This window comes from Neolamprologus multifasciatus, chromosome 1, assembly GCF_963576455.1.
Source record: "Neolamprologus multifasciatus chromosome 1, fNeoMul1.2, whole genome shotgun sequence".
NCBI lineage: Eukaryota > Metazoa > Chordata > Actinopteri > Cichliformes > Cichlidae > Neolamprologus > Neolamprologus multifasciatus.
This window is the reverse complement of record NC_140439.1, coordinates 19562359-19586862: the sequence shown is the minus strand read 5'-3', so window position 1 is coordinate 19586862 and position 24504 is coordinate 19562359. Positions and strand designations below refer to the sequence as shown.

The window sequence follows — 24504 nt, the reverse complement described above, 5'->3', positions numbered from 1 at the left end:
CATCTGTGCTCTCCATCTGATTCTTTCTTTCGTATAAAATAAATATTTTGGCAGTAGAAGCCGTGTGAAATGAAATGGCCATTAGTTTGTTACAAAAGTGTTACTACACCCAGTTTTTCCCCAGCATTGGCCGCATTAATGTATCAAACTGAGAAGCGACCGTGTTAATCAGAGTTAAGACCGACCCAATAACGAGTTGTTCGCGATACCAGAAACCTGTTTCTGTCACTCTTCCAGTTTGTGATTCATTTATTGTGACATTTGTATGTTTACATCTAACATTGGGCTGTAGCATGTAGCTTTGACCATTTTATGCAGAGTGGACTTTAAAGTTAAATAATTCATCACAGAGTTCTCATGTGTGCTAATCAAATAATGATATCCTCCTTTTCTCTTTTTTAGGCTTTAATGGTCGACCTGGGAACTGACCGCTTCATTAGACAGGTTGGTCTATGCATTTAAAAAGAAAACCATTAGCATGAGCAGTGACCACTGTGCCCCAAGTGGTAATGTAAAGATAATGGCAAATTTCCTTTAACACCCTACATGTTCTTCAGTCGTTTGCTCAAAAACATTAATTGGCATTTCTTATTTCTGAAACAATATATTAATAAGTAAAAGCAGCTTTAATTGTGACTTAACTCAGAAAAATTCAACAATTATAATAAAAGTTCAAAACTCAGGATAGGAATGTAATGACTAGATGAAGTAATGAAGCACACAGAGGTAATCTGTCCCAAGAAAAAAGCCAATAATGCATAGGTGAACTACATCAGACAACAATGAGGGTGGGAAAAGAACAAAGGCAGGAAGTAAAAATATAGCCACATTAGGAAGAAAAAAAGCAACAAAATAACACAGGAAGTAATGGAAAGAGAGACATAGAACACACCTTCCTAGGCAAACAGGAAGACAGAGAGGAATGCAGAAAGCAGGACAACAGTAAAGAAAGAGAAAAAAAACTAAGAGGAACCGCAGAGATCATTCCTGGGTATCCTGATTTTCTGTGGCAACATGTAATTGTGGTGTAACATCTGTCACAGCAAAATGTCTCAATAATGTGCGTTACAAAGCAGTAACTAACTAAAGTTAGCAGAAAAGAGCTATCATGAGTAAGGGACAAAAACAAACAAACCAAAAAACCCCAAAAATTAGACAGTCATGCTCGTAAAAGGTTGCAGAGCATCGTCTCCACGCCACTGTTGTTCATCTGTAGTAACTGCAGCACTTGCAACTGTCTGTAGATGGATGACGAGGCATCGCTGTTGCCGCGGAAACTTCAAGCAGCTCTCGAGCAAGCGCTGGAGCAGAGGAATGACATCATCACTCAGGACTCTGACAGCGAGTCAGACGAAGGTGAATAAGCGACTGAACATCTCTCGGTAACGTGGCAGATGTTCTTCTTATTAATTAGGGCGACAGGGAGCGCGGTCTACAAGTCTGTGAAACTGGCTGGGAAATGACGTCTTCTGTTCTGCTGACAGTGAGTCATGAAAGGCTCATCTTTGAGATGAGCTAATGCTGTTTCTGGTGGTAGTAGTGTACATTTCAAGCTGACTGGAGCATAAGTGCAGTTGTTTTTAATGTGTCAATGTCTCTATGTGTAGCTCCCATGTGCCCTCGCAGTCAGGATTCCCGGTTTTCACTCAGGAGGCTTTTATCAAGGAGTCATGAATGGCTTACCTGTAATGGGCTGTCACAACATGCTTTACGGCACAGAAACAAAGAGAATTTTGACATAATAAGGCCAAATCATTTGTGTGTTTTTAAAGGCTACTTCAGACAGTCTTATCTCTGCTTTCCAAATTCCCCTCCAAGACCAACAGCTAACACTCTGTGTGGTTATGTTACATGTGCCAAGTGCCACTCATAACCAGTTCTCACTAGTCCAGAAAGCCAACACACTTGTGCAACCCACAGTATAGCCTCATTGGACTGTAGGTGAAGGGAAAAATTAAACTACAACAATTAGCTTTCTTGTGCTAATATTAGTGTAAAGTAATAAAAAACAATAACAACATGAGTAATCAAGAGAAGAAATAAGTAAAAAATATTGATCTGTGGTAAACTAGCCTTGAATGACAGTTGTAGCTCTGGGTGCTCTGATGGGCAGGATTTCAGGTTTTTCCTGCAGTGTCATTGTGCTTCACCTGACATCTTCTGACATAGGATAAGCACAAAGCTGTCACATCATTATTGTTATGTCTCAATTTTGTCGTTAACATGACTGAGGTTTGGTCTTTATTCAACAACTTTACTTTGCAAGCACAGCAAAACTCTTGAACTTCAAGGTTTAACAAAAGCTGTGGGCATATTTTATCGATTAACGCCTTCGTTTTTATCCCCCGCAGAGTATAACTCGCTGAATAGCCTGGTGTCGGAGGCGTTCATCCGCTTCTTCCTGGAGACTATTGGACATTACTCCCTGTTTATCACTCAGAATGAGCGTGGGGAGCGCATTTTCCAAAGAGAGGCCTTCCGCAAATCAGTGGCATCCAAGAGCATCCGACGTTTCCTGGGAGTCTTCATGGAGTCTCAGATGTTTGCAGGGTTCATCCAAGACCGGGAGCTCAGAAAGACACGAGCTAAAGGTAGACTGTTGTTCTCTGAGTGTCAGCTGGGTCTATGAATGCTCTTTCTTCCTTAAAACATTTCATGAGAAAGTGTTTGCTTTTCTTTGTGCATTTCCACCCCTGCATTCCTAGTGCTCTCTGTGCAAAAGAAAGCATTGCACTTACACTGACCTCTAGTGGCTGAAAGTTTTTCAACAGCATGCTTTCTCACTGAATCACAGCAGCTCCCTGAAGTATTGATGTTTCATATTCTCATTCTTTACCCTTCCTTTTTCTTTTTTTAAAGAAAAATCTCTGCTGTTGTGTTGACAGGTCTGTTTGAGCAGCGGGTAGATCAATATTTGGAGGAGCTGCCAGACACAGAGCAGAGTGGAGTCAACAAGTTCCTCAGAGGCCTTGGTGAGTTCAGAAGCAGACATATTTTAGGAGCTGGAAAGTTATAAACAGAAATATCAAATATTTATTCTGCATATGCTAATGTCATCTGAACAGGCAGAGCTACGCAGCAGCTTTTACCAAACCTCTGCACAGTTTCACTCTCACTTTATTTTTTATTGTAAATATCTCACATGGCACGAGCTAGCTGTGATAGGCTTCACCAATAAGAACTTAAACATGGATGTTTGCCAGAAATCAGATTTTTTTTATACCGTATATTCGTGGCTTCGTTTTACACCGCTTAATAGATTCATGTATTTTGTTTCCAGGAAGTAAAATGAAGTTTCTCCACAAAAAGAACTGAGGAGACGACCTGATCTTTCAAGTCTCTGCGTCAAGACGACTCCCATTTTCATCCTTTGTTTTGTTTTAAATGTTCTAAAAGCATGTACATATTATTTCACTGTAAGCTGTGATACTCTTCAGCCTATGTTTATAGTATGAGATAGCAATAGCAGGACGGTACACAGCATGTGAGTCGTAGAGTAACCACTGATGTCTAGTCGTGCTTGTGAAGAGTGTTATTGGAGTTTGTGAGTGTATGTGACTTGCAGGTGGGCGTAGATGTACAGATATGTTTTCCTTTTTGCATTATTTTACGACAGTGTTTTTCTCTGTTTGACCTAAAGCTTATTCAAAAACTGTACATGCAATACAATGAAGAAGATGCTTTGAACTCTTCCTGGAGATTTTTACAGTCTTTTATTAAAAGTGATCATTAAAATTGTTTCAGTGCCCAAGTGTAAGCATTGAACTTAAACTTTATTCTATTCTTTATTCTTTAACCTTATTAAACTTTATTCGTTCATTATCAAAACAAGGCCCAAAGCAGTACAGACTTCCCAGTCAGACATAGACATATATTTCACATTTTGCCTGATGATGAAAACTCACCTCCTTTTATCACTGACATCTCAATGACAGCCGCTCCCAAAGCTGTGCATTAGGTTGGTAAGATCCCAAAAGGCGCAGTAGTCTAACACCGGCTACCACATGCTGCTGGTAACCTAATTACGTCTGTGCACATCACTCCGGTGGCTGTCGCTGCCACGCTGTTATTAGCTCTCCTAACCGAGCGGCTTGCTGTTGATTCCAGGTGCCGTGGTGCTTTTCTCCTGCCAGTGTCTTTATCGCAGTTAAGAGTGACATTTGATGTGAAGTGGTCGTGCAGAGACTTTCGGATAAAGAGCTGGCCATGAAAGAATTTTTTTGCTTGAGCAAAAGTTGTGAAATCAAGTTATAATAACAGTGAACCTACAATTATGCTTTCAGAATGTAGTAAATACACACAAGTACTAGTATTTAATATTTTACTGTGGAATATTATCATTCATAGATGTAATAACTGGGAGTTTTAAAATCCCCCAGTCCAGCTGACATTACAGCGTCTTACCACTTTAACTTCCTGTGACCTGAGATTGTATTTTGATTTCTTCTAGTTATTTGTGATTAGAACCTGTGTTTACCATGTAAACCAAACTTCCTCTTTGAACAGGAAGTTTACGTGAAAAAAAAAAAAAAGAAGTATCTCTTCATATGAGGATATTGGTTTTCTTTTACAGCGTAGCACAATAAAGTCAAAGCTGCTTAACACAGCATGCAACACTTAATAAACAGAATGAAACCCAAAATATCTTCATGTAACAACACGGTGTCAGGAAGTTAAATGTTGCAGCTGAATCCAACTGTTACGTTGGTGGCTCTGTTATTTAAACATATTTTTATTTTTAAACAGATTTTTCCTAATATTCATCTGAAATATGTCTAGGAAAAAAGTAAAAGGTGCAATAATTTCCTTTAAAATTGATTGCAGCTACAGTGGCATAAAGACATACTCAAAAAAGTATCTAATTTAAAAATTAAGTAAAAGTATAAGGTCCTAAAACCACCAACATACTGCTAAAATTATGGCTGTACTTTAACTTGCGGACACCAAGGATATGTGCTGCTACATTGCCCACAGCAGCAGGGCAAATGGGGTAAACTGGCCAAGTGGCTGCAATAAAACTGGTCCTGCAGATTATAGTATCAATAATTCAAGACCAGGAAAGGATGAGTGTGTAGAGTGATGCCTTAAATTGGGAATATATGCCTGCTACTTCTTTAAGCTGTCTAAGAAAATGTTTTAATGTTCTATTTGGACCATTATGAACGACGGCTTCACTCGCTTGACTGATTTAAAAAAGAAATATTTGAATGTTTTCACTGCTTTAATAATAAAATATTCCATATCTTTATTTTATTTTAACTAGATGACTTTTAAAGTCATACATGTTACTGATGTTGATGTTTGATTTGAGTGTTGAGATTTTAAACGAACCATTCACATGTCCGCTGAATTTCTGTACATCTAGTCAGGCACTAAAGTCATCTATGATTTTCAGATGCTTGCTTGATTTTAAAACGCTATCATGTTTTATTATGATAATGCACAACACGAAAAAAAAAAAACATAATTACAAAACGCTTCAGAGACCAAACACAATTAAACTATGAATTTCAGCTAATCTCCGAAATTTAACAACTGAAATGATGCTGCAGTAATAACTCGGCGATAAAATGCGTAATATTTTATCACTATCGCACTTTTTTTTTACTCAGAAATTGATACATGATTCCCGTTTTCAGAAAAATGTGGAGGTTTAAAATTTTGGTCACGTTGTTGATTTGTTTGTAATTTTGTAATTACGTGTTTAAAATACATAATTTTGCATTTAAGTTTCGAAAGGTATTACACGTTAATATTTTGTATCGCTCAGTGACGGTAGGCTCTAATTGTAAACTTGCAGTCTTCTCGCCAAGTGTCACACTTCAGCCTTGAGAAACGTCAGAAGTATTGCAGGACTATAAAATCTCACGATTAACTGCGAGACTTGGAATCTCCAAAATTTTGTCCGGGCCAAAGAGCGACATCCGAAGGGGGGGATCAACACTCGGAGATGCTCGGGTCAAGGTAAAAGAAAAAAAGAAAAAGAAAGGAAAAACTCTCTTTGTGCAGACGCAGGGCACAAGATGTGATGGGCAGGCTGACAGAAGCGGAGTTTCTCGGCAGACAGTCTCGTTTCCTCCGGACCAAAAACAACACTGTGACATCCTCACACGCGCGCACACTCATGTTTACCTGACAGGATGTTTTTCACGAGCCGTGCGCTTCGTGAGGGGATTTAATTTGTACACAGGCACAGTTTGTAGATGCTTAGTGGTGGAAAGTATCCGTGTGCGGACTTTGTGTTTGCGTGCTGTCCTTCTCTGTGTTGTGGATTGCACCATGATGCCATGATAGGGGCGGAATCTCATGCGCACTTTCTAAAAAATAATATCACGCTCAGTGATGCGCTGGCTGCTGATGCAGAGGCAGGCTGTGGATGAAGGGGCAGGTACTCTGCGATGTCTCTGACGTGCTTGTTGTTGTTATTTGAAGAAGCTTTAATAAGGTGCTGACAGCACATCCATAAACAGATGGAACAGGTAGCCGAACGCGTAATACGCCAGAAGGAAAATCACAGGAAATCCCGAATTCCCACAGCCTTATGCAGTGGGCTAATACAAAAACATTACTGTTCACACTTAATGCAAGTTTCCCAGAAGGGTTGGGTAATATTCAGATACGTATGTGCTGTTTTACATTGTTTACAGTTCAGTCATAATGTAACCTAAACACTAAACAGGTATTCATTGCAATAATTTGATGAACTTGTATTTATTATTAAGCTAAAACTATTTTTTTAACGCCTCGATAAGATAAAAAGGGTAAAAAATTGATTCTTTCACAATTATACATCCCATGATTTGGTGGTGTGCAGAAACTTTTTGTTTGTTTAGTTTGTGACATGTCCTGTGACTTGACTCACATAAAATAACTTCTGCACGGCTCTGGATTTCATATAGGCCAATTTCGTTTTAGAGACCACCCGCTGAGATGAACTTCTTGATATGTTTTTCCTCTTATTTATTGCGTGAATCGAGTTCCTTATTCTGTAAGTTTTGCTATAAATATTATATTAATATTATACTTTTTCAGTGAAGTTTAATTTCAAATGTTTTCTTTTGCTTCAATTTAAAGAAATGTAGTTTAATGTAAATCCAAATTAGCATTTGACTACTACACCCACTTAGTGTAACTCTTTTTTAAGAAGCCTGCTAGAGGACCGCAGCTCCCAGCATCCCTAATGCTGCTGAGTAGCTGCAGCACCCTGTTAGTTAACAAATTTTAATAAAATATTATTTTATGTTTTGCATATATATTATTATATATTAATGTTGTAGCATGTACTACTATAAATGAAATGCAGTGGTTAACATCGTGCTGTGCAAAATTCTCGAGCTACCCTTCATTTCTTTATATTTTGGTAGGAAAATTGGAAATAGGTGCAATGATTTATTGAAAAAACAAAAAACTGAGATTTTACAATTTCAACAAGCTTGAAAGTCAATATTTGGCATGACCACCTTTCTTTTTCAACACAGTCTGAACTCTCTTAGGGACGATTTCTTGTAATTTAGTGTAATTACAATTCCTTTAATGTTCAGGATTAGTTTTCCAGGTTTCATAAGGATTGAAGATTCAAAGCTTCTCTTTGGATGTTGGCTGCCTTTTGTTTCATTCTCTGTCAAGATGATCTCACACTGCTTCAAAAATGTTGAGGCCCGGGCTCTGGGGAGGCCAGTCCATGACTGACAGTGTTCAGTCGTATGTTTTTCTATCCACGTATGCTCTTACTGCATTCAAAGGGTTTGCTTTTTTGGATCATTGTCATCCTGAGCTACGAAGCTGTTGCCAATCAGATGGTACTGCATGGTGGTTTAAAATCTGATGGTACTTTTCTGCATTCATAATCCCATCAAATCTGACAGAGCCTTCACTGTGTTTTACAGATGGCTGTAGACACTCACTGTAGTAAGTCGCTCTTGATCTCCACTATGCCTATTGACAATATTTGGACTATAAATTTCAAATTTCATCACTCCATAACACCTGTTGCCACTGATTTTCAGCACAGTTTTGTATAATTTGGTATACCTCATTCATTTCTCCCTGTTTTCCTTTCTTAAAAATGACATGCTTCTACTGAGCTCATTTCTGATGAGGCTTTGCTTTGCTGGATATTTTCCTGTTTCTTAAGGATATGACTTTCTGATACTGTTCATCTGCTGTAGATTTTATGGTTTTTGCCAATTTTTCGGCTAATAACTGTTTGAGAATCACCTTGTTGGTTCTTTGCTAAGTTGCCTGTTATGTAAACACAACACAGGTTCACCCCTTGAGGGGTGGTTCAGGAGTTTTGCACAGAACACTTAATTACAGACTACCCGTAATATCAACAGTATTGCCAGTGTAATGACGAACTGGGAATTTTTACTGTGCAGCTTTATGAGTCTTTTGCTAGTTCAGTGTTTTTGGATTTATGGCTTACATGCTGAGGCTGAACCGATGTCAGTAATATTACATTTGAATATTAAATTGTGTTGTTGGCACATGTGGAAAGTAGTTTATTAAGGAGGTAGCCATTGCAGCTAAAGAGCAATTGAGAGTGAGAGTTGTTCGTCTGCTTGCTTATTCTGCCCCCTGGTGACAAAAAAATTATAAACACCCCTTTAAAATAAATAATACTGAAAATAAATGTCATGTTATTTTATAGCCTATCAGCTATACCGGTTCAACAAGCCCACATTCAAAAGATAAACATGATGTGGAAAATATGTGTTTAAGACTTGTTTCTATCTTTAAATTAAATTGAGTTAGAAGGTCGGGGTATTTTTGTCACATGTGATGCCTTTCGTTAAGGAAGACTTTGCACTTGATTAACATCTGGTGAGTGAAAAGTGAAGACTTTTCTTTCCTGTTCATGGATTTGGTAACAGTGAGTTGTTTGAGGGGAGGAATAGTAAAACAGGATGATAATTTCAGAGTGGTTGAAGATAATCCCGCTTTCTCTGTGACCTCATCACCTCAGCGTTAATAGATGTTACTCGGGAGGTGCTTTCAAGGGAGAGATCATAGCGCAGGTTTCTATAATTGTGACGTCTCCGGAGATGGTATGCGTATCTAGTGCCAGCTTAGCAGAGCAGGGAAGCTGGCGGGAGGTTTCAACGTGAGCGATAAACGCTGTGCAGGTTGCAGAGAAAGCGAGTGCGCAGTTTGAAAATGCTACAGAGCTGAGTGAACGAGACACAGGGTGCACCACGACTGGCTAATTGTGTTTCAAATTGGGTCTTTGAGTTCACAATGGGGAATGGGATTGCTCTGAGCTCCCCCGCTGAAGTATCCAAGGATGAGAAAGTTGTCAGATTTTTAGGTCAGGCTGTAAAGGGTTGTTGTTAGGCAGATTTTCTCATAGGTCCAGATGCCACATTGGTTTAATTCAAAGCTTCTGGGTATTTGATGTGGAACTATTTTAAGTTTTGGTTGGTTTAAGCAGTAACCTCTTCTTTGGTTTCGTTTCTCGGCTTTTACACTTTCTTGCAACTGTATCTTTGAAAGACATGCAAGTGTTATATTTATATTTATCTTTTCTGTGTTCACATCTGTACTTCTTTACTTTCATTGTACAGTGCTCTGTTCATTTTAACGTCCTGATTGATTTTGTAGTTTTAGAAGGAATAGCAGGAGTGCATCCTAGTCCCATCAGAGCCTGACCCCGTTTCCGTGAGCTACGTTAGAGTGTAGCCCCTCTGGGACTTGTCCCCTCCTCGTGCTGACGAAGGGAAGAAGGCCACAGCTGGCCCATCCTAGCCCAGCTCAACTTAGCCTGACAAAACCTCAGCCTTGCATCACCTAATCCTGCCTGCTGCAAAGAACCTAAAGGTGCTTGCATTACAATTTCTCCTTCCCTGCTCATTGTAGGTCACTTGGTCTTCCTTCCTTTAATTTGGAAAGGCTTCCGGGGATATTTTGCCCTACAAAAAATAATTATGTTATCTCCCTAATTCCCAATTATTATGCACAGGCTTATTTAAGAAAAAGGATTAGATTTTCCCTCCCTTTTTTTTGTTGGCTGCACCAGCGAGCAGTGAATGAATATGAACATGACACTTCTCTCCTCGTCTGCAGTGAGGGGTCCTACACTTGGATGATCTGGGGGAGGAGAGAGCACAGTGAGCCTGTCATGTAAGCCGCCTCCTTTGGGGCCACCTCTTGGTGTACACTGCTTCCTGCCTCAGGTAGAAGCCTCAGTGTTTCTGCTGCTGAGGCGTCAGGCAGTTCTCTCTCTCTTTCTCCCTCTCCTCTTCACTCCCTCCCGCTGAGAAGGCAACACATCCCCTCGCAAAGCACGGAAATGGAGAAGGTAAGTTGTCGCATTTTTGAATCTTGTTTCCTATCTTTAATTTCTTTTTTGACACAACAGGAAATTATATTTCTTTCATGTGGCATTTTATGCACCATGCACTTTCTGTATAAAGCTGGCATGTTTCTTATGTTTGTGTTGTCCTCTTCTCAACCCAAAAGTCTTGTTAGATGTTTGGAATACTCCTACTGTTGTCTCTAGACTAGAGTTTCAAAAGTGGATTTTATCCCAGAGGTGCTGTTCACAGCTCCAAAATTAGGCAGGATCAACTATAGATGACAAATGTCCCAGCAAGGATAAATTAATAAAAGTGAAAGTGCTTTGTTCTTATAGCTTCTGTGCTTTTATTTTGAAACTAAAGACGATGTAAACAAGAGAGAGCATTTGAACTTTTTATTGATGAAAACCAACTTTTTTAGATTTCAGTGTTAGATATTTTATTGTGTTAGGTAAACTCTTGGTTGGGTACTTATATTTATCCACACGAGTCGCTCTACAAAGACTCTCGGAGGCATTTGCAAGCATGCAAATGCATAACAGCTTCTTAAAGTGTGATTCCACCTTAAATGAAGCAGCAGCACAATTTTTTCTGACATGTGCCACCCCATCTTTTTAACACATTGTCATGTGTTTGTGTATTCATTGTATGATTTAAGGCAAAGTTTCTCTTTCAGAGCTGCTCAGAGTGCACAGAGCCGACTCTTGCACAGAGTCTGTGTACGCTCTGCAACAAGTGGTTGTGTTACCAGTGCACAGATGTGCACCAGCATCTGAGAACCCCCAACACTTCCCAGTACATGGAATCACACCAGCAACAGAGGCCCAGTGCCACCCAGTTCCCAGAACTGCACCAGAGGGGCTCCAGCTCCTTGCCTCCTACTGGACAAGGCAAGACATTAGTTTGATTTGTTGGCTCTACAGACTTGTATGACACATTATTATATAGATAGCAGGGCTGGTGTCTCTTTGCAATGATTAATGCATGATAGCTGCATGTATTTCTATGCACCTGTCTTTAACACGTGTCTCAGTGCTCGGATGATTTCATTTTTGCTAATATTAGTGTTTTGCTATTTTAAGCCCATCGCGTATGTTTGTCAGCTTTGTTGCCAGCTGCTTTTGCACAAGTTGTCAAATCATAATGAGCACGTCCCAGACAGCATTATTGTGATGTGGGAGGGTTAGCATTTGGTTTGTGTACTTGTGAGAAAAACCGTGTGACAGCGCTGATAGACAGGATGTGGTCAGTCAGATCAGGCTGATGCACACAAGGTGATGCTCAGCTCTCTACCACAGAGATCTCTGATGATCTGCAGGCAGGAGGGGGGGTTGGCTGAGGTGAGCCGGCCAGCAGAGAGCAGTAGGGTACGTTTATTAGCATTATCCAGCTAATGTTAGATGGATTTTCTGTGCGCCAAAAGCTTCTTATATATAGAGAGAGGTACAGGTGAGAAGCACTTTAGAGTGTGTGTATTAAAAGTGCTGCTAATGGTACTTCAAAAGCCAGTTGGACAGCAGCTGAAAAACTGACATCTTTGTCACTAAACACGCTGTAACACATACCATTGCAACCTCAGCTTCCTTCGGGTGCCACAACTGTATGCTGTCATTATTTTGGTGCTAAAGTGTAGCACTAGGTCAGCTTTAATAATGCTTGTCAACAAAACTGGTAACAGTTTTCTTCAGTTTTCTTCAGTTTCTTTTCATGTATGTTTAATGCAACAGTAAGTGCACTGACTGACTTTTATTTTCAACATTAAAAAAAAAAAAAAGAATCCAGGTATAAGCTACAAGTAGAATTTATATTCAGACCATTAGCTAGCAGGAGAATAAACAACTTAAAGAACTGAGGCTTGGTCTGGTCAGCATGGCACTTTAGAGGCGACGTCTAAGGATTAACAGCTCTTTAAGTATTTCACATCAGCATATCTGTCCTATACTGATGACATTAAAAGACACTTTGGAATAATAAAAAGTGTTCATAACTTATCAAGAAGACAGTTAGAGGCTGTCATGTGATCCTGCACGCCATTTGAGCAAACTTTGAGCAAACAGGCTGATGACACTGCAAGTCTTTCTTTTCTTCTAATGCGTTTACTTTAATGCTGCGTGCTGTGGGCCTGACTGTGAACTGCCTGTTGACTGCTGCTCTGCCCCCCTCCTCCTCCCTGCCCCTCCTCTCTCTGTATGTCGTTCAGGCCCGGGGTCGTATCCTTGGTCCCTCCTCATGTGCCACTCTCACAGACAGGAGCCCTTGGAGCTTTTTTGCGAGTCATGTGACCTTCTGTGCTGTAGCAGCTGTCACCTGTCCTCCCACAAAAACCACAGGTCAGTCCTCAGATGCACAGCACAAGGACACTGCCGAGAAGGGCTAACCACAGGTTAAAAAAACACTTCCTGTGAGCAGTAACACTCTTTAACTGCCTTGTCAGTTTTATCATCTATATCTGCATACACTACCCTTGGCCAGCCTAACATTCATTAAGTATTCATACCTTTTTGTTTTCTGTGATGTTAGAAAGCAGGAGGTGCCGCGAAGGTCACCTGCATAATGTCTTGTCCTCGGGGGAAACAAATTCAATTCTGGTGTTCGTCATGCTCAAAGAATAAATTAGTGAACTTTCTGGTGGATGCTGTGATCTCTCGTGTGTTTAGGGTGGTGCAGATCGGAAAGGCCCTACAGGATCAGCAGTGGCTGTTTGAGAGTCTGATGGTTCAGGTGGAGGAGAAGAGGTCTGCAGTGGAGAACAGCGCTAAACAAATAGAGGAGAGGTTGGTTTTCACCCACACTGTCATTAAAGTCCAATTTCTGAGCAACTTTGCCCACAAATGGTGGGTTAGGGAGGGACTGAGACATTTGCCCCCTTTCTGTCTTTCCAGGCTTCACGGAGTGAAGATTGCACACAGGAAGGCAGAGAACCAGATTAAAATGGCAAAGATGATTATGATGAACGAGCTTAACAAACGAGCCAACCTATTAATAGAGCAACTGGAGGTAATTACTTTCTCTTTCCATCTAATCATCTTGCCGGCCACGAATCTACACGCAAAGAATCTGTAACTGCCACGATGCCGTCGCTAGCTCGTGATAAGCTGTCGCAGCTGCTTAAACCGACATCCCAGCACCTACATCTGTCAAAAGCTGTCTGTTGATTAACCTGCAGTCCAATCACAAGGCTTGCCTTCTGCAAGTAAGGACACAAAACTTCATGTTTACATTTGTTTGTTTTTTTTTTAAATTTTCTACAGAAGATTGCAGAGGGCTTCCAGCAGCGTCTGGAGGACCAGCTGCAAGGGGCAATAGAGATATGTGGCCAGCTGGACCATATTCAGAAGTTCATCACCTGGGCTATGACCCATCACTGCACAAGCCCGGTGCTCTTCAGCAGAGCTCTGGTATGCATATGAGACAGTTAACAGACGTCGTCCCGCACACGCACGCGCACACGCACACGCACACACACAAAGTCCGGTCCTGTGAGAGAGGTGATAATTAATTTCTTGTAAAGTAGAACAACAAGTGTGAAGTCTCTTTTTATCATCTTTGAAAAAGAAGCCACACATTTACATTTAAAGGGGAACTCCAATTGTACTTGAAGGTCAGTTTGCTAGAGATTACTGCTCGGTCTGTGCTGTGCTGTACAGTGCCCTCTGTGTTTTTGAAGGAGCAGCCTGAGAAAATTGCTGAAGTTGTGTTGCTGGCTTTAGTTCAGCATGAGAAAGAAAGAAGGCTTCGTGTGCTCTGTACTGGCAGCCTGGAGTTTGACATTTACCCGTTAGGTGGGGTTTAAAAATAGAAAAGCTGCATGATAAGCAGTGCAGGATCCACTGTTTTGGGAGATTCGCCCATGGATGGAAGGCCTCTTTGTGGAAGTCCAAACTAAACCACTTAAGTGTTCTTTTAAACTTACTTTACATCCATTTGTCTTTCTGGTCTCATGATTTGTATGGAGACACATCTGTCCACTGACTCTTTTGTCACGTAGTGGTGTAGTGGGCAGCTTGGGGCCTTGTGCGTGGACCTCAAGCTGCCCACCGCGTCACTTTTTTGCATTTGTCCCAGTCCAAAAGCATGCTCTTTGGGTTAACTGGTGCCTCTAAATCAGACAGCTCATGGATGTGAATCAACTGGAAATCTGTCTTGAGTGTAGTCCACCTCTTGCCCTATCATAAAAACCTTTATATGAAGTCCACTTTAACAAGCATGTTTTATCCCTGGTGTTGATTTAGTTTATTATAAAAAACTGAATGACATATTTTTAGTGAAAGGAACAAAGGAAATGCATAATCATCTACAAATATATGCTGGAGTTTTCTTCCTGTTAAAAGGGAGTTTTTCTTCCCACTGTCACCGAGTTCTTGCTCACAGCGGGTTGTCTGATTGTTGGGGTTTCCTCGCTATCATTTAATGGTCTTTACGATCTAAAGTGCCTTGAGGTGACCGTTGTTGTGATTTGACCCTAAATGAATAAAATTGATCTTTCATCTTTTTCATATTTCCTTTCCTGCAGATTTCACTCCAGATGCAGCAGCTGCTTGAGGCGTCACACCACTCAGATTCTTGGAGTCCTGTGAAGATAAAATTCAACTGGGATGCTAGTTACTGGACGAAACAAATTTCCTGTTTAGGTAAAAATCAATCCGTTAATGCAAGAAGACTTTTTTTAAGAACATGTTTTTCTAGGAGAAACCTCCTCACTCAAAAAAAGTTAAGTAGGCACAAAAGGAACCGTAACTATGTATATCTGTTTGATAATTAATCAGCATTATTTTGATGCATGACATGTGAAATACTCTCTCTGAAACCGGGCTCTCACTGTGACTCTGTTACTCTGCAGGTCAGCTGACTGTTGAGGGGGGAAACTGCGCTTATCCCCCAGGGTTGGCCTGCTCCAGTATTATGAGACCCCAGCCCATTACCTGCTTGACTCTGCCACCAGTGTTTCACAGAGGACGAGAGCCGGGCTGTGGGTACCAAGCCTGCTGTGAGCCTCAGATGTGCTGCCTTCATGGCATTCATTCGCAGCCAGATCTTCCCAGTCTGGACAAAAGCCAGCTGGACACCACACTTTATAACTCCAGCTGTGCTCAGCCGGCTCATATTTCTGCTTCCCAGCACCAGAACCAGCAGATCCAGAGGTTCTGGGACCAGGAGAGTTCCTTGCAGCGTCCTCCACCTGCATCACCTATCCCAAACAGAAGGCACAATCAGCTCAGCCGCAGCCAAGCATCTGCATCTCAGCCACAAGCTGCTGACTCACAACCACATTCTCAGTCTAAGTCCTATCTTTCTCATCATCAACACCGCAAAGAAGTTCTTCCAAATACCCAGGCTCGGCTAAGTGCAGAGCGTGGGAGACCAAACCGGCGTCGGGGGAAGCTATCGACCAGCAGATCTCTGCAACAGGAGCTCAGCTACACGGCTCTGGAAAGGGATCCAATGAGTGAAGAGAGCCGGGTGGAAACGCATCGTGTGGAGGAGACCTGTGGACAAATAGCGGTCGCTGAAAGGAGGGAGATGTTGGATCAAGAGCTACAACAAGGCAGGAGGAGTCCTGTCCAACAGCAGCAACAGCAGCAGAAGCTGCTGTGTTTATCAGGTGTGAGAAAAGAGCAACAGAGGACCAACTCTGCACTGACCGTCAAAGACCACAGAGATGCCAAGGTGAGAAATTAAGCCAAAAATGGAACTTCACCAACAGAGGATATTGCAATATAATATATACCCATATGCACATGCATTAAAACAAGAGCTGAAGCTACAATATATTAAAAAAACAAGATGAAAAAGACAACAAACAAAAAATGCGTGTTAAAGGAAAAGATTATACAAATGAAACAGAAATGTCTTTGCTGTCGTGTCAGGAAGGGCGACCAACATAAAAATCTGCCAAATCAAACATGGCGACACCTTGAGAATAGCCGATCAGCTAAAAATAGCGTTTTATGTACAGTGTGCTTCTTGTACACTCCTCGTTGTAACAACAAAATTCTGCTTAAATCCAGCTTCATAAAGCTTCTTAAAAGCAGCAGAGTTGCGAACATTGTTTGACAGTTGGCCCTCAGATGAAAGCGAGCCATGCGGTGGGATTTTTGTGCACCTCAGCCTTCGGTTTTTCACTTCACACGTGGTTCTGCAAAGTTTCTAGAGGCTCAAGCGAAGTTTTTAACCCTGCTATGGTAAACCACACAAAGCTGTTTATATGTGCCTCTCAGAACCCGCTACTGTTTGGTCAAGCCTATTTCCTGTGAAAACAAAGACGTTCAAACACTTGCTTACACAAAGGCACCAAAGCCTGCATTAGAAATTGCTTAATGACGGGACGTTTTAGTCGAATGAAAAGCTCGGAGAGCCGCGATTTATGCGTTTTCAAAGGGCTATTGTATATTTTTAAAATATTGACATGTAGACGAGTGTTGGAGCGTTTGAGGCGGCATTCAGTTTTAATTAATATCCATTAACAATTGAAACCAAAAGCGACACTTTATATTAATGCCAGAACGATCACTTCCCACAGCTGACAGCTAGCCTCAAAAACAGATGGCGCAACAGAAAGCTGCTCTTGCTTTCAAAAAGAAGGGATGATGGGAAAACAAAAGAGCTGCTCTGACAATTATAGCCGAGCACTTCAATGCATGCTTAAATCCAGGAGCTCGCTGTTCATCATAATCACTCGTGATGCCAGAGGTTTTAGCAGCTGCATAATCGTCCTTCTTTAAAAATTCTCAAGATGGGTGATTACTACCACAAAGATATGTTATTTTTACATTTTCAAGTCACAGCATCTGAAAGTGATATAAAGCCACTTGGGCACAGTCATTTGTGTACTTAACCTGTCATTAATGAGTCGCTGAGGGAATAGTGTGAGCTGCCAGTTTTTTAGCTCTGGTTTGCACTGAGATAAATTCCCATACCCCTCCGTGATTCCAGAGAGAAGGATTATAGTCTATTTTCCTCTACAGCCTGAATCCTGCATACGTTTCCCAGGGGGCATAGATCAGGTGAGTGTTTTAATCGCATGATACTAAGGAGCATGTGCTTGGTGTCAGCCTGGCCTGAAAATGTGTGATGGTGTACCGGAAAAAGAGACACAAGCCAAAGTGTTTAAAAAAACCTTTTTGGAAGACTTGGATCAGTAAACTGTAATATATGAGAGAAACTGTGAGAGTGGTGTCTTAATCAAAGGGCCACACTGTAGCTCTCGGGTTGAATTTACATATGATAATTGGTGTGATATCCAAAGCTTTCATTGCTCCAACAATAACACTAATATATTCAACATGTTTGTAAGGATTGAGGTGTTCCCTGAATAGGCTCTGAGTGATGTTGTTGTTCATTTGGTGTGTGCCCGTGTGTGTCCATCCACTTTTTTTTTTGTTTCCTTTCAGTTTTTAATGGCATGAACAGGTGCACCTGTGCATGCAAGGCTGCTTGAAACCCCAGCTCAGTTGTGTGTGTGGATATATTTATGTTTTTTGACAGAGATCCACATCCCTGGAGGTGACAGTGACAGCCCACGAGTGTGTGTCTGATGTGCAGCATAGCAGCAGGCTGAGCACTGGCTCGGTGTGCTCGAGGAGGAAGAGGCGCTCCCAGAGCATCCCGACAGAACTGGCAGCCCCGTCCGCCAGCCCTTACGCCGAAAGGCCCACAGGATGGGCTCGTAGCCTAGAAGCGGGAGCTGCAAATAAGGTAACCCCGCATCAGAATATGATTGCACGTGGGGAGGCTGAGCTGTCAGAGAGAATAGGACTGATCACAGTTAGGAGGTGCACTCGCCACACGTGTGTTCAGCGCTGTCATCTCTGGTGATACACAGTTCCACAATAAAAACTGTAACTACAAAACTAACTAGAGGCGAAAACAATACCAAGATCCACTTTGCATCGATGGACTAAGATGCTCAGTTGTCACTAGGTTTCTGTTTTTCAAGCGCTTTTAAGAATTCATCTGCCACGTGAAGAAAGAGCAAAGCCTTCTGGAGGTGCAGAAAGAGCAGGATAAAAGGAATGCAGAGTTAGAAAGAAGTGAGCTTAGCACACCTGTGCACGTGTAAAGCCCACTTCTCATCTCTGCTTGAGCCTAGCAGCTTAGGCGAAATCAGCTGCTCTTGGCACGGCGCACCCACACCTCTGATCTGGTGCTATGCATATATTGGAGGTGCTCAATTTGATAAGGCGGGAGAATGAAAATGAGCGAGGGAGAAAGACTACAAAACGATGGTTCTGCTAAATCAGTTTTAATAGTTAAATTCCCAACGTCTGACAGAGAGTGCGATACTAAATCTGTGCAGTACTCTTGTAAAAAAAGGAAAAAATAATAAAATCTGTGAGGCGATTAGTTGAACAGTTTTCTCAGGAGATAAGCGAGGGAATGAGGAGCCCTTTTTTCCAATCATTTTTGACAGTTTCTGTCATTTGAAAAATCGCGTGCTTGTAGAAACCTGCAGGAGCCATTATTTGGTTTAACAGCATATTTTGCTGCTGGAGTTAGTGACTAAAAGAGTTTTACTTAATGGTTATTTTGATTTCAGTATTACGTTCTGGATCCCAGACAGAGGAGAGCATCAGATGGGGTGCTCTGTGTGGCCAAGGAAACTTCAACTGAACCTCCTTTAATGTCCTATAAGACAGAGCCAGGTGGTTGAAAACACTCTGAGATTTTTTTCTTACATAGTCAGTTAAAATAAAGAAAAAACTCACACATTTTCAACTGCTTGACTTTCTTTGTACTTTTTAGATCACCCCATCACTTACGTAAATGAAGAGATTGGTTTTGATGCCAACAAGAAATGCAGCTTCTCAAGTAACAGCAACAGCAGGTATGTATTGTCTTAAAAAAATGAAAGATCAGTCCATGCACAAATCATGAAAACAGATTGTTAACCTATTTTTACATCCCTCTAAATTAATAGTGATGTTCAGAACGACTCTGCAAGGCCCAGGGTTCCAGTCATTTGCCTCGAGCGTCTCAAAATACTCGTGTCTCAGCTCCCACCACACGGACGAAGACAGAGTGACCCTCTACCTGCCAGTGGGACGGATAAGAGCGAAACCCTCCCTAAGCAGAAAACCTGGCAGGATGTAATGCCCCAGGTGTGCTGCATTTGTTTCATTCAAAACAAGAAGGGAGATGTTTTAACCCTTTAAACCCTAACCCGTCATGGTTAGCATTTTTAGCAAGGGTGGGCAACTCCAAGCCTCGTGGGCCGGTGTCCTGCAGGTTGTAGATCTCATCCTGGGTCAACACACCTGAATCAAATGATTAGTTCATTACCAGGCCTCTGGAGAACTTCACGACATGTTCAGGAGGTAATTTAGCCATTTAAATCAGCTGTGTTAGATCAAGGATACACATAAAACCTGTAGCACACTGGCCCTTGAGGCCTGGAGTTGCCCAGACTGGTTTAAAGGGTTAAAAGCACCATAGCAGGCATATAATTAGCTGCCACCACACCATTTATTTCATTTGTTTACTTGGTTGTGGCTAAAGTGTGTTGGCTAGTAAACCTTAGGGGTAATTTAGGATGACCCTGGCTAGCTGCTGTCCTCTGTAGTATTTATGCATAAGGGTTTTAAGAGATTAAACTGTAATATGAAAAAAATCCCTTCCTTTCTCTTCTCTTGTAAACACAGGGAATAACAGGAGAATCTGAGACTTGTGGGGCCACCCGCGTGCTTGCAGCACCAAAGCGACAAACTTGTAATGAGTCCACCGCACAGTCAGACTGCAGCGACAGCAACATAGGGGTACCTGTTCCTCGTAAAGAATCCACACTGCTCTCCGCTGACTCTGAATATGTGGCACCAAGTTTCTATGAACTGGATCTGGATTCTGACTCTGATCCCAGGTCAGTGTCAGAGGAAGCAGTCATCTCTCAGGCTGATTCAGACCCACAGCTTGACTCAGATGCATCACCAGATTCTGACCCGAATGCACCGTCTTCATCTGAGGCTGAACTGGAGTGTAGAGCTGAGCAGAAGTCTGCAGAGATGGGGCTGTGTGGCGACTCAGAGCCAAGTCTGGAGTATGAGGCAGATCCAGAATCAGATGCGGGACCAGACGGCCGAGGGTTGGATGCAGATACAGAATCAGGTGATGCTGAAACGGAGTCCGACATCCAGCCTGTATACGACCCCACTTTTCAGGGCGAGACTGATTCTGACGTGAACTCCGATCAGCCTCCAGACTCTCAGGGCTCCGTAGCATCTGAGCTCGATGTAGACTCTGAACCCGAGCTGACCACCGATGACCCGCAACCGCTTCGCTCTGACCTGGATGAGGAGATCGGTCCAGGTCAGAGGCCGCTCCTGATTGCAAATCCCGTTGTTCCCGGAGACACAGAGGATGTCCAGACTGAGCAAGACGGGACAGAGTTGGAGAGTGAGGATTTTTGTGCCGTTTGTCTGATCGGAGGAGACCTGCTATGCTGTGATCGCTGTCCAAAAGTCTTCCACCTCTCTTGCCATATCCCCCCTTTGCCGACCTTCCCCTCGTAAGCTCACGTGAAATTTCAGCACAATCCTCACACCTCCTGTTAAACAGTTTACATAAAGCTGGTACTGCTAACCTAATGTGTCTTCCCTCATTCAGAGGTGACTGGGTGTGCACCCTGTGCAGAGATGTTCTACAGCCAGATGTCGAATACAACGGTGACAATGAGAAAGCATCTGGAGAAAATGCATCAGCAAATTTTTTATCTCCATGTGACCAGAAAGTAGGTCAATTCATAAGAACAAACTTATTTACAGCAGTCAATTTGATATGTTATAGAGGGTAACACAGCTGTCACTCATATTACCCGAGGGGGTTCATCTAAATGCTAAAAAAATCTCCATAAATATCATGACTAACGAGTGTTTCGTACTTATCAAAATGGCTATAAAAATGTATGTGGCAATAACTAATGTTTTTTTTAGTTTTTCTTTAACTGTGATCCTTCTTTTTCTGTCGCGCCAGTTTTCATTCATGTTTGGTTGAATCTTTGCAGAAATGTGAGCGGCTGACACTTCTGATCCTCAGTAACATCCTGAGTGCGCCATTCCAAGAGCCCGTCAGTCCACTCGTAAGCTAATCAACATTTTCTTACAGTAAAGTTATGCTGTAAGACATACAGTAAAGTATACAGTAAAGTAAAGTTTATATGTAACACAGCTCTGCTCACATTCAGTTTTTGCCAAAGTGAGTGAATTCTTAGAGCCTTAAAATTGTGCTGAATACATTTTCTTCTTCATAAAATATTTACAAAGCTCATTTTATATGATATTTGAGGCATTCTATAATTGTCATTCGTGCCTAAATCAGCTTACACTTATCTATTTATGCAACATTTCATTGTGCATTGTGTTTAAGCTGTTTTGTAACCCATAAACAAAACTTCAACAGAGAAACAGGTCACCTCCATGTTACCGTATGCTATCAAAGGTAACATGGGTCTTGAGTATCTAACTTAGTTTAAGACTGCGATGCAAGCATACACCCTGTGCACAGGTAGCAGCACGTCTGTCGCGATGATACATAATGGAGCTCATGCAACATTAATGTGATGCATTTTGAAGAGCAGAGTGCTCCTGAGATAATTAAATTGGAAATGGTTATAGAGAACCAAAGTGGCTGGGGGGATAATATAAGAGTCTTAAATGCCACTGCTTTCTCACACAGGCACGCCATTACTACCAGATCATCAAGAGGCCAATGGACCTGTCTGTGATCAGGGCCAAGCTGAGCAAGGGGAATACCCAGTGTTACAGCTCACCCGATGAGTTTGTAGCCGACATGTATCTCATGTTCCGCAACTGTGCAAAGTTCAATTACGTAAGTTAAAAATCTAAATTCTGCTTGTTTCTGTGTATATACGGTTAATCAGTCTCGACATCATCACTGGTCACTACTTTACTATAATTACTGTAATGGCATCCCCCCCTTCCTCATTACAGCCTGACTCTGAGGTGGCCCAAGCAGGCCGCAGCCTCGAGGCCTTTTTCACCTCCAACCTGAAGGAAGTTTTCCCGGGCAGAGTCTTCCCCATGGCTGAGGTGGATTCAGACAGCGATGAGTACGACGAGGCTTACAGGACCACTGAGAGCGGCTTCCCCTGGCCAGAGAGAAGAGAGCAGTGCCACAGGAAGAGGAAGAGGAGGCAGTCTCTCAAGTCGAGGAGGAATCATTTCTAATTAGAGCTTAATAGTGCGCAACCATGGCAGCAAACGTGTTATTTCTGTTTATAAATATGCTGTTTTTTTTTTTCATTTAGCAGCCAGAGGGAATGCACCAGTGTTTCTAAAAGCAAGCCAACCTTGTGGTTTGCAGTGATATGACAGTACTGCCATCTGATGGCAGTTAAACATGCGAAAATAGGATTGAGAGTAGTAACTAATGCAGGAGTCATTATTATCCATGCAACTCATCGGAGGGGCTGAGTGCAAAAATGGAAATAAGTGAAGGTCACATTGTATAGGTTACGCAGTCATACCTCTGTGGATCTCGGTTTGTTGCTTCTACAGCCATGTAGTGAGGTGATGCTGTAATACTTCCTTTATCATGTCATATTTTGCCTGCTAAGCATATGCTCCTGATACACTGCACTGCTTGCTATTTTCTGCTAACATAAAATACCTTATATATCTTTCATCACATGCTTTTTTGTACAGAGGATGCTGTAGTTGGATGCTTATTAATCGCACTTTTCATCTTTATTAAGTGGACTTTTTCAGGTCATCATAGCCCTGATTATACGCAGTATTCTGAAACTTTGTCGGTAAATTCTGTACTTACCATATTCACGAGTTTCCAAATCATTTATACACGTGTCACTGTATAAACTTTTATTTTACTATATGAATGATTGCAGGCAATTAACATAGGTTTGATTATTGTTATAATTATGTGTGTCAGTAGCTTTTTTTGAAAAGCAGCAGCAAATTGTTTAGATTAGAGGAAGACAGGATGTGAGAGATCGTGGGCACCGTAAGCACTGTTAGAGCTCACCGGGGCATTTTTATTATTGGAGAATTTAATATCTGGAGCAAACAGTTCATGAAATGTAAAATTTCACATTTAGCTATCAGATAAGTTTGTGTATGTATATTGCATATTATTTCTCTTGGAGCAAAATCTTCCACTCTTCTCTTATCAGGATGTCTCAGGCTTACTGAAAGTCTAAGGTGTTGTTATCTTTGATTACTGATGAGTATAAAAATGTACTTGCTGCTGTGTGTAGAGAATTACTGTCGAAAGGAAATGCATAATTTTATAAAAAAAAAAAAACCCCGCTGTAGCACATTTCCTGTTTTTAACTATGCTGTACTTGGTTCCTGCAGCTTAATATACGCTTTGTGTGACTCATGGCGATGGATGTACAAAAGTAGCGAATGTATAGTATATGTAATGCTATTCCTTTTGACATCAGTAGATCTAATAGGCGTAAGGGAAAACTGCCATAGTTGCTGTCACTGTTTCAAAAGAAATGTTTTCTTTTTTCCTTTTTTGTAACTGTAATTATAAATGCACAAATATTAATATCAATAAAAAGCATTCATGAAAAAAAGCATGTTAGCATTCTTATTTAAGATACAGTACTGCAGAAAGAGTACCAGAGTACCCTGTCATTTCTTTATATTTTGCTTCCAAGGAGCCTTACTTTCTTGTAACTTTTTTGGTGGTCTTGAGAAATAGTTCTTTTTTTGGACACTGGCCGCTTTTCTCCTCATTTTGCATGTTTGCTAAGCCACTTAAAACTGACCTATGAATCATTTAAGCATAGAAAAAGCACCTAACTCAAGGGTTAATCAGTGTTGTGTCTACACATAACAGATAAGTTAGCAAAAAACCCAATTTAAATTGTATATTTAAGCACTTTGTTACTAGCAGCCTGTCAGAAAAACACATTTCCCCCTAATTTTATTTAGTTTGAGCTATAAAAGCAAAAAATAACGCAATTTAAAAGGCATAAAAAAGCAACAGCAAGGTGATTTCCAAAAAATGGGAAAGTGGAGGGGGAAAAAAATCTACAGCAGATGAAAGCCGTGTTAAGAAAAAATCCAGACACGAGACCTGACTCATCTGAAACAGTCTCAGTGGAAGGGTGACTGTCAAGAAGTGGTTCTTTAGGAAGGGGAATGGGGAGAAAAGATGTATACAGGGACATATTACAAACTGCAAAGCAGGTTAAATGCTGGATCAAAACGAAGCAATGTTAACTTTATAT

General features: G+C 41.4%; 2 protein-coding genes across 9 annotated transcripts in view; both read left to right on the top strand.

Moving 5' to 3' along the window:
- The window catches only part of dennd2b (DENN domain containing 2B), a 54589-nt gene extending 50813 nt beyond the window's left edge, over window positions 1-3776 (top strand). For all 3 annotated transcript variants that reach the window (XM_085157768.1, XM_085157778.1, XM_085157760.1), the window contains exons 16-20: window positions 403-444; window positions 1245-1356; window positions 2352-2591; window positions 2886-2972; window positions 3281-3776. In XM_085157768.1, coding sequence (XP_085013894.1) covers window positions 403-444; window positions 1245-1356; window positions 2352-2591; window positions 2886-2972; window positions 3281-3315 — 516 coding nt within the window. In that variant the 3' untranslated portion in view covers window positions 3316-3776. The remainder of the gene's footprint in view (window positions 1-402; window positions 445-1244; window positions 1357-2351; window positions 2592-2885; window positions 2973-3280) is intronic.
- A 1933-nt stretch (window positions 3777-5709) lies between these two features.
- trim66 (tripartite motif containing 66) lies at window positions 5710-23844 on the top strand. 6 transcript variants are annotated; one of them, XM_085157736.1, is made up of 21 exons: window positions 5710-5964; window positions 9601-9816; window positions 10063-10119; window positions 10261-10297; window positions 10972-11185; window positions 12496-12625; window positions 12953-13069; window positions 13178-13292; window positions 13547-13693; window positions 14809-14926; window positions 15136-15962; window positions 17261-17299; window positions 17781-17990; window positions 18832-18940; window positions 19038-19119; window positions 19213-19393; window positions 19934-20793; window positions 20892-21015; window positions 21289-21363; window positions 21960-22112; window positions 22235-23844. In XM_085157736.1, exons 3-21 carry the CDS (start codon window positions 10082-10084, stop codon window positions 22469-22471), a joined length of 3813 nt encoding a protein of 1270 aa, XP_085013862.1. In that variant the 5' UTR covers window positions 5710-5964; window positions 9601-9816; window positions 10063-10081; the 3' UTR covers window positions 22472-23844. The 6 variants fall into 6 exon arrangements, with proteins under 6 accessions (XP_085013862.1, XP_085013843.1, XP_085013861.1 ...); XM_085157717.1 differs by lacking the exon at window positions 9601-9816; XM_085157735.1 differs by having other exon boundaries at window positions 5710-9816.
- Window positions 23845-24504: the final 660 nt, after the last annotated feature.